General features: G+C 35.9%; 1 protein-coding gene across 1 annotated transcript in view; it reads left to right on the plus strand.

The window, feature by feature from the left end:
• LOC122706527 overlaps nt 1–15,737 on the plus strand; it is a 44,611-nt gene that overhangs the window by 21,923 nt on the left and 6,951 nt on the right. The window contains 1 exon segment of the mRNA XM_043921765.1: nt 11,553–11,708. Coding sequence (XP_043777700.1) covers nt 11,553–11,708 — 156 coding nt within the window.

Consider the following 15,737-nt stretch of genomic DNA (forward strand, 5'->3'; position numbering starts at 1 on the left):
TTTTGCATATAGGGTTATCATTACCATCTTTTTAAATTCTATATATGAGGGTTAGTATACTGTATTGGTCTTTATCTTTCTGGCTTACTTCACTCTGTATAATGGGCTCCAGTTTCATCCATCTCATTAGAACTGATTCAAATATATTCTTTTTAATGGCTGAGTAATATTCCATAGTGTATATGTACCAGAGCTTCCTTATCCATTCGTCTGCTGATGAGCATCTAGGTTGCTTCCATGTCTTAGCTATTATAAACAGTGCTGTGATGAACATTGGGGTGCACGTGTCTCTTTCAATTCTGGTTTCCTCTGTGTGTATGCCCAGCAGTGGGATTGCTGGGTCATATGGCAGTTCTATTTCCAGGTTTTTTAATGAATCTCCACACTGTTCTCCATAGTGGCTGTACTAGTTTGCATTCCCACCAACAGTGTAAGAGGATTCCCTTTTCTCCACACCCTCTCCAGCATTTATTGCTTGTAGACTTTTAGATAGCAGCCATTCTGACTGGCGTGTAATGGTATCTCATTGAGGTTTTGATAAAAACTCTCCAGAAAGCAGGAATAGAAGGAACATACCTCAACATAATAAAAGCTATGTATGACAAACCCTCAGCAAACATTATCCTCAATGGTGAAAAATTGAAAGCATTTCCCCTAAAATAAGGAACAAGACAAGGGTGCCCACTCTCACCACTACTATTAAACATAGATTTGAAAGTTTTGGCCACAGCAATCAGAGCAGAAAAAGAAATAAAAGGAATCCAGATGGGAAAAGAAGAAGTGAAACTCTCACTGTTTGCATATGACATAATCCCCGACATAGAAAACGCTAAAGACTCTACCAAAAAATTACTAGACCTAATCAATGAATATAGCAAAGTTGCAGGATATAAAATTAACACACAGAAATCCCTTGCATTCCTATACACTAACAATGAGAAAACAGAAAGAGAAATTAAGGAAACAATACCATTCACCATTGCAACAAAAAGAACAAAATACTTAGGAGTATACCTACCTAAATAAACAAAAGACCTATACATAGAAAACTACAAAACACTGATGATAGAAATCAAAGAGGACACAAATAGATGGAGAAATATACCGTGTTCATGGATTGGAAGAATCAATATTGTGAAAATGAGTATACTACTGAAAGCAATCTATAGATTCAATGCAACCCCTATCAAGCTACCAACAGTATTCTTCACAGAACTGGAACAAATAATTTCACAATTTGTATGGAAATACAAAAAACCTCGAATAACCAAAGCAATCTTGAGAAAGAAGAATGGAACTGGAGGAATCAACCTGCCTGACTTCAGACTCTACTACAAAGCCACAGTCATCAAGACAGTATGGTACTGGCACAAAGACAGAAATATAGATCAATGGAACAGAATAGAAAGCCCAGAGATAAATCCACACACCTATGGACACCTCATCTTCGACAAAGGAGGCAAGAATATACAATGGAAAAAAGACAACCTCTTTAACAAGTGATGCTGGGAAAACTGGTCAACCACTTGTAAAAGAATGAAACTAGAACACTTTCTAACACCATACACAAAAATAAACTCAAAATGGATTAAAGATCTAAATGTAAGACCAGAAACTATAAAACTCCTAGAGGAGAACATAGGCAAAACACTCTCCGACATAAACCACAGCAAGATCCTCTATGACCCACCTCCCAGAATATTGGAAATAAAAGCAAAACTAAACAAATGAGACCTAATGAAACTTAAAAGCTTTTGCACAACAAAGGAAACTATACACAAGGTGAAAAGACAGCCTTCAGAATGGGATAAAATAATAGCAAATGAAGAAACGGACAAAGAATTAATCTCAAAAATATACAAGCAACTCCTGCAGCTCAATTCCAGAAAAATAAATGACCCAATCAAAAAATGGGCCAAAGAACTAAACGGACATTTCTCCAAAGAAGACATACAGATGGCTAACAAACACATGAAAAGATGCTCAACATCATTCATTTCAGAGAAATGCAAATCATTTTCTTATTAAAAAAAAAAATCATTAAGTAGGCACATTCCCATTTTTGCTTTTATCTTAAAAAGAAAAAAAAAAAAAAAAACTTTTTGACTTTCATTCCAAGAATGTGTTTGAAAATGCCAATAGGGGATCAGCCTAAAGTCTGGATATTTTTGTTACTAGATGTTTTTTAATTTCTTGATAATTGATTATATTTTTCAGTTAATTTTTAAACATTTAGTTTTATGTGCACATCATTACAAAACTGAAAAGGAAGGGTGCTTTTAAAAATAATTTACACTCCTGGTTTTCATTAATTATCACAGTAATAAGTGAATTTTTAAACCATATGGGGTTACAAACATGGTTCCTACCATTCCAATCTTGTTCATTTTTGTATTCAACTCACATACACAGACTATATAGAAATGTTGAGAGTCTTCTTAAATCTACTTTAGGAAAGTAGACAGCAGGTTTTGATTTTTGAGGGGATTTAAATGGTCAAATGCCCTCCTCCCCAAACCATGCATTTTTATTTTCTGAACAGCCTCTATTTTACAACTTGGTATATATTTTTTTATTTTCTCTTATGATATCAAACTTCTAACACTGCAGCTCTTACTATTTTGCATATAAATCATCACTGGAAATGAGAATCATAGTTTACATTTCATAACTTGACTTCTCAAAAGATTCAGCTGTGTGTGAAACAACTTTGTTATTGAGCATTTCCTGGGTTTGATTAGATTTAGTCATAACAAAAATATTGAAGCATATAAATTAAAATCTGAGAACAGAAGACATTGAACTGTTCAGGATTTGAAGGGATAATCAGTCTAACATACATATAGAATATAGAACTTGCAGTCTCCTGGGAATGTGAAAATACAGATGTGATGTGTGTGTTCTGGTTCAGGATTCAAATAGAAAAGCACCCCTTAAGAAAGACATGGAAACTAAAGAAGAGCTTGGCAGTCTGGATAAAAGCGGGTAGAAGGAACGTTAACAGAATACTTCCCCAAAGCCCTGTATTACGACCACAAGGTAGAAGACAAAAGACTTCTCAATGCCATTTACGCTCTTAATTTTGGTTGACCTGGGAATTAATGACCAACGTGCCTTGAATGTTCACATGATGGCAAGGGAATCATTTATTTTGTAAATGGTGTTGCAAACGTGCTGAAGCATGCACAATTCAAACCTGCCAGCCAGCCACTTTGCCCGCGGAATCGGTGGTATCAAGGACACAGCAGCTAACCCTCACATTTTGCTTGGCTGCAGTCCTCCATCTGAATAGGGTCCATGGAGCATGGATCTTGGTCTTATGAAACAAATCTTTCCTCTCTAAATGTCAGTATCTCATTAGGCCTTTCCTTTGGTTCAGTTTAGTGATGTTTCCCCCTGCTCACTAGTGAAATGAAGTGGTTAACAGCCTCTGCAGTCTTAAAAGTAGGAGCTTATGCTTTGACTCTAGGTAGACTGTGTGACTCTGAAACAAAGACTGAACTTGCATTTCTATCCTGGAGGGATTTAAAGATCACAGTAAAATGTGATAAAGGCCTAGCTTACAAGAGAGTAACAGTCATTTCCAGGTTCTATAACTCTCAGTTAGGAGGTTCCTTTTGACTTCTGAAGACCTTGGCTGAATTATAGTGATGCTGGACAGTTAAAGAGGGTCTAGATCTTATATCTTTTGGAGTGGCTATATTTTGGCAATGTGTTCTATAGGGATGCTATGTATAATATTAGCAGAAAGCATCTATCATTTAATTTTCTGTTTTTAGACCAAAACCAATTCCGATTTTATAAGACAACTTTATGACACATCAGTTCAGAATAACATGGGGAAGATTTTCAGGGTCTGTGTCAAATTGTACAAGTATGTAGGCTAGTCATTTAATCATGTGCGATAACTAATTTTTGAAATACTGGGTGCAATGGATGAGTTTACACATTATTTTGATAGAATTTAATTGTTTGATATTAAGTTGAGGGGAACTCATTTTTCACTTCATAACAGCAAGCAGTGTTTTAGCTTAATAGTCACATTTCCATCAATTGTTTTGAAATGACATAGAATGACACACAACAATAACAATAGAGACAAGTGTAAGTAACACATTTTTTAAGTTATTCATTTTCTTACCGATTCATGCAGTAGACTTGAAATGAAGCAGGATCACAGGGTCCTTCCCCTCCATGTCCTGCTGCTTTCTGTCTCTGGAAAAACTTTATTCAAAGAAAAAATTTAATCAGAGAAATGAGAAAAAGGAGAAACAAAAAAAAGTCATCAATCAGGGCAAAAATAACAATATTTTTGTCATTAAAAAAAATCAAGGACTTTTAGTTCTTCCCTAAGTGCTCCTGGGTGGTGCTAGTGGTAAAGAATCCGCCTGCCAATGAAGGAGACCGGAGAGTCATGGGTTCAATCCCGGGGCCAGGAAATGCCCTAGAGGAGGAAATGGCAACCCACTCCAGTATTACTCTTGCCTGGAAAATTCCAAGGAGAGAGGAGCCTGATGGGCTACAGTCTATGGGGCCGCAAAGAGTTGGACGCGGCTAAGTGCATGTGCACGTACAATGGCTCTAGTTAATATCCTTGGAGCTATTTTATAGATAATGAAACCCCCACCTTCTCCCACCAGGAAGAAGTTAATGACACGATGACCAGGCTGTAGCCATTACAAAAGCCGCCACAGTTCCAAAAACTGGCCCCAAATAAATGGAAACAAACTAACCCTGGGCTTGAAGATTAAACGCACTTAACGTGATCAGGATGCTGATCGGACAACCACATGACCAATGTCAAGATGGCTGCCAGAGCAGACTGTGCTGTTTCTACATGTAGCCCCTTCCCTCCACCAATACGCTCTTGAAACTCCCATTTAAAAACTCTTGTCGCTGATTGTCAGGAGAGAGTTGGCCCTTGGACATGAGTTCATCCTCTTCCCCAATTGCCAGCTTCTGGAATAAAGCAAACTTTATAAAGCAAACTTTCCTTTCCATCAGTCTTACCTCTTGAGTATTGACTTTTGAGCAACAAGCAGCTGGACCCCAAATTTGGTAACAGAGTAAAAAATTACTATCAAAAGGTTTGTACTCTGTGTGCTCAGTTGTGTCCGACTCTGCGACCAGTTGATTTATAGTGCTGTTTCCAGCATACAGAAAAGTGATCCAGTTTATATATATATATATATATATATATATGATGGTGGTTTAGTTGCTAAGTCATGTCTGACTCTTGTGACCCACTGGACTGTAACCTGCCAGGCTCCTCTGTCCATGGGATTCTCCAGGCAAGAATACTGGAGTGGGTTACCATTTCCTTCTCCAGGGATATGTCTTTATCTATGTCTATGTCTATGTCTATGTCTATATCTATATCTACACACATATATTCTTTTTAAGATTTTTGTCTCCTATAGGTTATTATAAAATATTGAATACAGTTCCCTGTGTTATACAATAGGTCCTTACTGGTTAACTATTTTATATATAATAGTTGCATCTGTTAATCCCAACTGAAGACACCACTAGGAAAGAATCTGCTTCCAAACTCATTAAGTGTTCATATCCTTAAAGGACTGTATGACTGAAAGTCCCAGGTCTTACAGGCAATTGACAGAACCTGCCCTCTGGTCCCCGAGGCCACCTGCAGCTCCCTGCCATGGGACTGTCTCCTTAGAAAGTTCATAATGTGGATGTTTACTTCTTCAAGAAAAAGAGGAGAATCTGTCACTCTCAATAAGATATACCCTAAGAAAAGATAATCAGAGAGTGGCATCTCATTGCTTGTTCTGTTTAATACAGCTTAACCAAGGGAGTGACATGCCATCATGCTACTTAGAATATTCTATTAGTTAGAAGCAAGGCACTGGTTCCAAACATTGCTTAAAAAATTTAAAACTGTGTTCCATATTGGAGGTTACCCTAGCATGTGTCCACCACAAAGACCCACCTTTGTGTTCTATAGATGTGGGAGGGAGGGAAAATGATTCTCAGAGGACTTATTACAAAGTAGATGAGCTGGCAGACACAATAAAATGTATCCATAACCTCTGCTAACACCAAGTGACATTGAGATAATTTCATGCTATTCTTTTAGAAGTTAAAGAAGTAACAGCAGGCATCTGTCAGTAATTTCTGTCTTTAATAAGAACATACCTAATGTTTCTTCTTTAAATAATGTTTTAGGTTTGAGTTGGTTTTCTTTACCTTGTTGCCACAGCATTGTTTTATTTCTAACTAACAAAGATTCTGAATGGATTTTAAATATTAAATGTCCTTTAGGCATCATTGAGTTATCATTTTTCTCCTTTGATTATTAAAGCAATGATTTAGAATGATATATTTTCTCATTTTCAATCATCTTTACATTTGTGGAATAAATACCACTTAGAGTTGTTTTTGTTCAGTTGTTCGGTCATATCTGACTCTTAAGATACTTGTAAATATTCCATGGGAGGGAGTTGATTTGAGATTGTAATATCTACACTTACAGAAGTCTCCAACATTAGTTTTTGCATGCAATTTTTATCAGCATTTGGCATCAATATAATATTAATATTGTGGTAGCCTTTCCATTTTTGTATACTCTGGAATGGTCAAAGTAGCAAGGAAAGTGTTTCATGAAGTTATGGTTGAAATTCCCCAAAACTGACATTAATTCAAAAAGTTTAATGAAGATAAGGAATCATTTTAAGACAGATTAAATCACTTTCATGGTGATTAGCCAATTAAGGTTCTGTCCTTCATAGGTCAGTTTTCTTACGTCAGTTCACAGTGTATGGTTAAATATTCACAGCTTGTGATAAACTCTCACCCACCAATTGACCATACACCTACTGGAAACACCTTGACTTAGTCTTTGACCTTTGTATCAGGTTGGGAAACATTTTCTGAAAGAAATGGTACTAAATATTTTATGCCTTGTGGGCCAATAATAAAATTCATATATATATATAATATACATACATACATATATATATATATATATCCAAGAGAATACAATCATTTAAAAATATAAAAGCTGGTCTCTACCTCCAGGTCTTTAAAAAAGAAAAAACAAAATAGACTATAGTCTTGATTTTGCTAACAAGTCATAGTGCACCAATCTCTGCTTATACCATTCATCTTAATTTATTGAAAAAATAGTGTGGGCAAGCAAGTAAAATAAGCAAAAATGTAACGTAAGGGAGTTTAACACTGCTATAAAAAGTCCATTTTGTTTGTTTGTCTGTTTCAGAAGAGATTGGAAACTTCAAGAACAGTTTTTACCCCTGATTCATTTTAATATTTCAGGTATACATAAGTATATAGATGTTTACATAAGCACATACATATATGCATTACATGTGTTTTCGTGCACATGTTATTAGTCTGTTAATTATGTTTCTTCCCTCTTTCATTTCTCCCACTTCTCTAAAGTCCTTGAAAGCTTAATTTATACACTTTCATATTTTCCTCTTGGATCATGTTGTCATACAAAATACACTTTTCAGAAATTATGCACATTTATATCCATTAGAAATATACCTATCACTTGCATTTTATGACAATAAAATAATTTAAGCACATTGCACATACTTGTGTTTGTATCCTTACTAGTATTTACTTTGTGTAATAGATTCCAAAGAGGAGACTTTGTAGTTAAAGGATATATTTATCTATAATTTTATTAGCTATTCCTACTTTACTTTCTAATAAATTCAAATAATTTACAGTTATGCAACAAATATATGAGTAACTTTTGCCCACATCTTGCTAGTAGCAGGGATTGAAATAATTTTTGGTTTTATTCAGTTCAGATAATATAATGTATTGTTTTCTTATACATTTTTAATAATACTTAAAAAAATTTGCAATAAAGCTTATAGAAAACAGAAATATAATACAAAAACTCTTGAAAATCATTAAGAAGGTAATTAAGATCGAGTTTTAAAGAGGCAATTCACAGCAAAGCAAATAAAAATTTCAATGATCCAACAGAAAATAAACAACTCAAAAGGAAAATGAAAATAAAAATTATAATGGGCAATATATCTTGTGATCTATTTCTGAATTTCCTCTCTTACTTCTGCTGATTTGATTAAAGCAGCACTAATGTTCTTCAAAATTTTCTTTACTACTTTTCAACAATGATTCTTCTGCATAAAAGTCAATGCTCCAACTGTGCCTGCAGTAAATTTATATCCTATTTCTATACAATTGATATATTTATCATATAAAGAATCTCTACATGAGAAGATGGCCAATGTCTGCAAAAGTTGATATATTTTTATTTTATCAAGAATAATTTATAGTCTCTTTTCATAAAAATCATTCATAACCTTATTTTATTCATTTCTAAAAGTTTTATAAATTGTGTATATTCTTTTCTTTTTTTTTCATTTATTTTTATTAGTTGGAGGCTAATTACTTTACAATATTGTAGTGGTTTTTGCCATACATTGACATGAATCAGCCATGGATTTACATGTGTTCCCCATCCCGATCCCCCCTCCTGCCTCAACAGAACTTCTGTACAAATATTGAACTCATATCTAGCTGTCTTATATATTCAAAAAAATCAATGTTAACAGCTTGCTACTAGAACTTTCTTGGTGTTATAGACAAGTAATCATATGATTGAAAAAAATGGACACCCTATGCCTTTAACAATGTTTATAGTGGCTTTTATGTTTTTGACTCATTACACTCCTGGGATATTATTAAATGGTGCTGTGATATCTCCTTATAATTTTCCTTATTGGAATGGATTTAATGTTTCATCCTTGTTACAGTGCATACTGGGGAAATTTGATAAATGGTAATTATAATATTCTAGTAATTGCTTCCATTTTACTTATAGAGTTATTAGAAAGAGTTGCTAAATTTTATCAAATTCTTTTTCATCATTGATTCATATGACCTAATTATTTTCTTCTCTAATTGGTTATTATAATAAACAATGTCATTAGGCTTCCTGATATTGAATCATTTTTCTGGCACTAAACCCACATTGCTATAGTATATTATTCTTATTACAATATGGAGGGATTTAACTTTTAATATTTCATTTAAATCTTTTGTCTATGTATATATATAAATACATTCTATGGACTTCTTTTTATGTGAACTCCCAATCAAATGTTACCTCTAAAAATATTCTGATCTTGAAAATTTTCCATTTGTTTCTATGGTCTGAAAAGTTTTTTGAATATGAATACCACTTGCTATTAATATTTAAAGGAAAACAGAAACTATTTAATAAACCCTTCTGATCCTATTGTCCTTTTACAATAGATTTTTAATCACTTTGCAATCTCATCTATTATGATGTTTCCATTGCAGATTTCTAATTTTGTGTCAACTTTAAAAATTTTATATTTTGCTCAGAAATTATTCACTTCTAAGTTTTGAAATAAAATATCTTTGAATTGCACAGCTATTCTCTTGTAAATTTTTAACTATTTTATCTGTGGTTGTGTCCTTTTCCCCCATCTAATCTTTTCTATTTTTGCTGTCCAGATTAATGTTCACATATTTACTTATAAAATATTTTTTTAATCTTGACAAAATATATGAAGTAGTTATTACCATCTCTGGCTTACAGATGAGACATGAGTTTCTCCCAATCAATGACATGTATTTTCAATTATAAAATCCATTTTATATCCTAGAACAGTGGCAGTATTTCTTAGTACTGGTAAGCCTATATGTTAAGATAATATTTTTGGCTGCTAACTAAACAACAATTGAAAAAAATTGTAGCAATGCCTGTGTTCTTTAATATAACTATTGTACTTATAAAATTTTATGTAAGGATGTAACAAAGATTACACAGAAAGATTACACTAACTTGGAAAGCTTAATGTAAAATAATTTAAGATATTGAAAAAAAGTTGAGACAAAATAAATGACCACAAAAAAGCTTTGGATAGATAAACAATGGCACAAGAGTACAATGAAATGATTAAGCACATTAGCTATGCAATCATTTGAAAGCTTCTCTAGCATTACTGATATGGAAAAATATTCACAGAATAATACTAAGATGACAAAAATTTTATCTCCTATATAATCCAATTTTTAAAAATGGATACCTGTGAAAATATCTGAAATGTTAACTTAGTGGTTTAATGCTGGTGGAATTATGAATGTTATTCATTTTTATTTTCTTATTTTTTCTATAACAATCATATTCTCATGTAGGGGAATGTCTAAACCTATTTATTTAAATATTTAAACTAAATATAATCATTTTGAGCCCATTATAAGTAACAATATCTTTGAGTTCTTAAACTTTCTAACATAGTAAATCATTTCAGCAATGAAGACGAGCTTATAGTGTATTTAAGCTATTACTTTATTTATCCACACATTGACTCATTGACTCAGTCAAAAGTGACACATTTACTTGAACAAAAAGACCCAGAACAAATGTCAGCAGCAGAGTATTTGATTTCTGTAATCTCCCAGCTAAAATTGTTCCCTTCAAACTCTGCCCTTCAAATATATTTCACTTCAAGGCATTTATTACTCTACAATTTTAATACAGATACTTGTAGAGACACTGCTACTAGACTTTAATTTCCATAAAGCATGAAAACGTATTTTGGTCACCTTTGTATCTCCAGTTGTGCACATCGCATTTAAATAACATAAGTAATGGATTTTGTGATGGAATAAATAAATGAATGCATAAATGAGAGCTAGTGAGAAGACTGCTACTGTATTTGAAGACTTATGAATAAAGAGGTGTGTCATAGCTTTGAATTCCTAGAAACAAAGCCTCAACCAAGGGTAAGATACCAATTCATGTCTGATTCTTTGTGACCCCATGGACTTTAGTCCACCAGGCTCCTCTGTCCATGGACTTCTCCAGGCAAGAATGCTGGAGTAGGTAGTCACTCCCTTCTCCAGGAGATTTTCCCAACCCAGGGATTGAATCTCAGTCTCCCATGTTGCAGGAAGATTCTTTACCATCTGTGCCACCAGGGAAGAGCCAAAGATTTTTATAGGGCATATAATTTCAAAGGGCTTCCCTGGTAGCTCAGCAGTAAAGAATGCACCAGCTAATGCAGGAGACACAAGTTCGATCCCTGAGTTAGGAAGATCCCCTGGAGAAGGAAATGGCAACTCACTCCAGTATTCTTGCCTGGGAAATCCCACAGACAGAGGAGCCTGGTGGGCTGCAGTCCACGGGGGTGGCAAAGAGTTGCATGTAACCATGTCTTAGTCACTAAACTATAGCAACGACATACTTGCAAGGCAACTGAAGGAAAAGAGAGCTGAGCTATCAGAAGCAACACAAGGCGATGACTCGCTGTGTTGGCTGTTCCTTCTTGACCAGCCACAATAAACACCTCAAGTGCATTCACTCGACCAGTCATAGAGAAAACACTCTTCAGAACTACACATCAGAAAGAAAAAAGGAGATAAAGGCAACCCATCTTCCTGGTCCATCTGTCTCCTGTCTTCCCTTGCTTAAAGTTTGCCCTATGGGGAACTAACCACATCAGATCCCACACCTCACACTCACTTCCAGATCACATAACCTTTTTGCAACATTTCAGAATGTCAGATCCATGTCTTGTGTTATCTTGATATGTCTGAAATTTCTGGAAAGAGACAGAAGTTCCAGCTCTGAGCCCGGCGGGCCTCAGAAAAAACCCCTCATGGTCTGCCTTGGCATCAGTAGACCAGAAGTTGTGGGGGATAAGTGGCCACAGGTGTGAAAGAGAGATCTGACTGACAGAATTTAAGGAGGTGCAGAAGATGTATTCAATAAAAGGCAATGTCTGTGTGCTCAGTTGCTCAGTTGTGTCTGACTCTTTGTGGCCCCATGGACTGTAACCCAGCAGGCTCCTCTGTCCCTGGAACTTTTCAGGGAAGAATACTGGAGGGGGTAACCCTTTCTTACTCCAGGGAAATCTTAACAACCCAGGATCAAATCCGAGCCCCTTGCATCTCCTGCACTGGTAGGCAGATTCTTTCCTCTATGCCCCCTGGGAGAAACTGACATACAAACAAACCACTAGTTATCAATAAGGTCACAAAATACTGCTGTTAAAACTTGGAATCTAGTGTGAGACATTCTCCAAAATGTAGGAAAAAATGAAATTGCTACCCTATGAGAGTAAAACCAAAACAATGCATTATGTATTTGTGCAAAGATATGCAAACAATTGACATTAATTAATAGTTAATGCTTAGTACAGTCTAGCCATTTTTTAAAATTCTCATTTGGTACACAAAATTATTAAAGATATCATTAAAACTTTTATTGTTATAATTTAAAATACAAAGATTAGAAAAGTGAGACTTGCCCTAAATCACATGGCTAGTATGTTGTACAGGTGATTTAAAGCCCAGGATATCTGATTTGAGATGGTCCACTTGGTGTATCAACCCCCAAATTTCAACAACACAAATGACTTACAAGGTGAATACTGTGTCTTTCTTGAAACTATCAAGAGAGCTTACCATGAAGAGTCAGTCATCCATGGCAACTAAAGGCAACAGAATCACAGAGTGAAAAAAAGCACTGGATGTTTCGAGAGAACAGCATCGAAACATGTATATTATCTAGGGTGAAACAGATCACCAGCCCAGGTTGGATGCATGAGACAAGTGCTCAGGCCTGGTGCACTGGGAAGACCCAGAGGGATCGGGTAGAGAGGGAGGTGGGAGGGGGGATCAGGATGGGGAATACATGTAAATCCATGGCTGATTCATGTCAATGTATGACAAAACCCACTACAATATTGTAAAGTAATTAGTCTCCAACTAATAAAAATAAATGAAAAAAAAAAAAAAGCACTGTCTGTAGATATTGTTGCTGAAGGGTTGACTCTTTTGAACTGTGGTGTTGGAGAAGACTCTTGAGAGTCCCTTGGACAGCAAGGAGATCAAACCAAACAATACTAAAGAATATAAAGCATGAAAATTCATTGGAAGGACTGATACTGCAGCTGAAGCTCCAATACTTTGGCCACTTGATGCAAAGAGTCAATTCATTGGAAAAGACCCAGATTCTTGGAAAGATTGAGGGCGGGAGGAGAAAGGGGCAACAGAGGATGGGATGATTGGATGACATCATCAACTCAATGGACATAAGTTTGAGCAAACTCTGGGAGACAATGAAAGACAGGGAAGCCTGGAATGCTGCAGTCCATGGGGTCCCAAAGAGTCAGACAAAACTGAGTGACTGAACAACAACACATTAAAAAAATCTTTAAAATAAAAAAGAATACATAGGGTTAATTTTGTCACCTGAAACACACATCTTCCACCTCTATGACTCTTAGGGTTTGTCATCCATCTCATATATATAAAGGAGACTTTAATAATAATATTAAAAGCTTTTATATTGAAATTAAATAAATATTTGATATAACAAAACTCTGTTAGCTTGATATTTTAAGGATCAAAATCTAGCAATCCTACTGGAGATATAAAAATTGGACTCTAGAGACCTTTTGATAGATTTTAGTGTCAGTAAAGCAGAAGTAATATCTGGAGGGAATGCATTTTGTTACACAAAAGGAAAGACATTTTGTAAATTCTCAACTCACCGAGGTTTAAAATTCCTTGGGTCAAGGCCAATTTGCTTTCATTAACTGAAATACGATAGTACAGCGATCCCCTACCTTTTTGGCAATAGGAACTGGTTTCACGGAAGACAATTTTCCACTGACTGGGGGGTTGGGGGTGAGTGTGGTGGTTTGGGGATGATTCAAGCACATTGCATTCATTATACACTTTATTTCTATTACTATTACATTGTGATAGATAATGAAATAATTATATAACTCAACTTAATGCAGAATCAGGGGAGACCAGAGCTTGTTTTCCTGAAATTAGATGGTCCTTTCTAGGGGTGAGGGGGGACAGTGACACTCAAAGTGTGTTGCCTATGTCCATTCTACTCCATAATCTCATTTTGGTTGCTCTCACTGCAGAAAATCCTGCTTTACAAAGATAAGATGTAGAAAATGAAAGCAGGCTTTTCAGTGCTTTTGTGGCAATCTGAGGATATTCCATCTTGACTTTAATCCAGAATATATAGAGATTTGAAGCTGTCCCAAACATACTTTTAAGGCCACCATCATTTGTGATGCCAAGCAGTTGATACTCTTCTAGCACAGCCCAAAAAAAAAAGGTTGATTCACCTGACTTATTCACAAATGGATTGCAGATACATTCCTTCCCACTCTGGGGGTCTTTTGTGCTTGTGAAGTAATGCTCATTCTCTTTTGAAAGCTGAAATAGGTGGTCCCACACCAACTGGGAGAAAGAAGTCCTTGGCTTAATCTTTAAAACTCTCTACTAATGTTTGGTGGTAGGTGGTAACTTGGCTCAGTTGTGTCCAACCCTTTGCGACCCCATGGACTGTAGCCTACCAGAATCCTCTGTCCACGGGATTTTCCAGGCAAGAGTACTGGAGTGGGTTGCCAGCTCCCTCTCCTAATTAGGAGGTCTACTAATTAGTAAACATTAGGTCTACTAGTGTTTGAAACATGGCAAAAGTTGCAATGTTCACTCGTTGCCCCCATAAGCACCCTCTGGCTTTGAATGAAGCCACTTTATCTGCCAGCTTGAACACTGTTGTCATTCTCCCCTGAAATGATAGATTGAGTTTGTTGAGCAGGTTGAATACATCACACAAGTAAGCAAGTATTACGACCTATTCTTTGTCACTGAAATGTGCTGCCAGTGATGATTGTTTTTCTAAAAGAAATCTCTGAAATGGCTCACATAATTCAAAAACTCTGGTTAATGGCCTACCTTTAGAAAGACATCTCACTTCTGTGTATAAGAGAAGATTTGTGTGTGCTGTGTCCATCACCTCGCAGAGCTGTGCCAACAAATGGAAGGTAATGAGTTAAGGGCAAGTACTCTAACATGGCTGATAATTTTAATCACATCTTGTAAAATGTTGTCAATTTCAGGTGACAGTGTTTGGCTAGCCAGCATTTTTCTACGGATGACACAGTGCATAGACCCACATTCAGGAGCGACCTTTTCAACTCGAGTAGTGAAACCAGAAAGTCGTCCAGTCATGGCAGCTGTTCCATCCATACTATACCACCACAAAATGACCAATTCAGCTTTCCTGATATGTATTCTTTAAACGTCTTGAATAGTTCTTCAGTGACGCTGTTGGTAGACAGCAAAAGTGCATGTAACATATCCTCAAGCATATCCTCCTGAAAAATGTGTCTCATAAGAACAAGCATGCTTGCCTTGTTGTCAACATCCATAGACTCATCAACCTGGATTGCATACCGCGGCACAATTATGCCTCAATATCCTTTGCTGTTTCATCACTTTGTCTAGTTATGGACCCACTTTTGAATGGCAACCTCTTCTAAAAGTTCATGACAGATGTCATTAGCAGCAGGTAGGATCAACTCTTCACCACGAGTAAAGGGCTTCTTGGCTTTAGCAATGTGCTGAGCCCCTAAGAATGATACCTTCAGCTCAGACATATTTGATGAAGTTTGTTCTTCATGTTCATGAGTTTTTTTGTTGTTGTTGTTTGTTTTTCATTTTGAAAAACTCCAAAGGCTTGTCTTTTAATACGAAGTGTTTAGTCTTCATGTGGTGAAGTAGTTTTGAAGGTGTCATGCCTTTGTTGGATAGATGACTGCCACATTATACAAAGCTGGCTTGGAGAATGTGTATCATCTGTTGCAATGAACCCATAATTTAAGTAGGACCCTTGGTATTTGGCTTCCCTGGTGGCTCAGTGGTAA

Source organism: Cervus elaphus, chromosome 2, assembly GCF_910594005.1.
Source record: "Cervus elaphus chromosome 2, mCerEla1.1, whole genome shotgun sequence".
Lineage (NCBI taxonomy): Eukaryota > Metazoa > Chordata > Mammalia > Artiodactyla > Cervidae > Cervus > Cervus elaphus.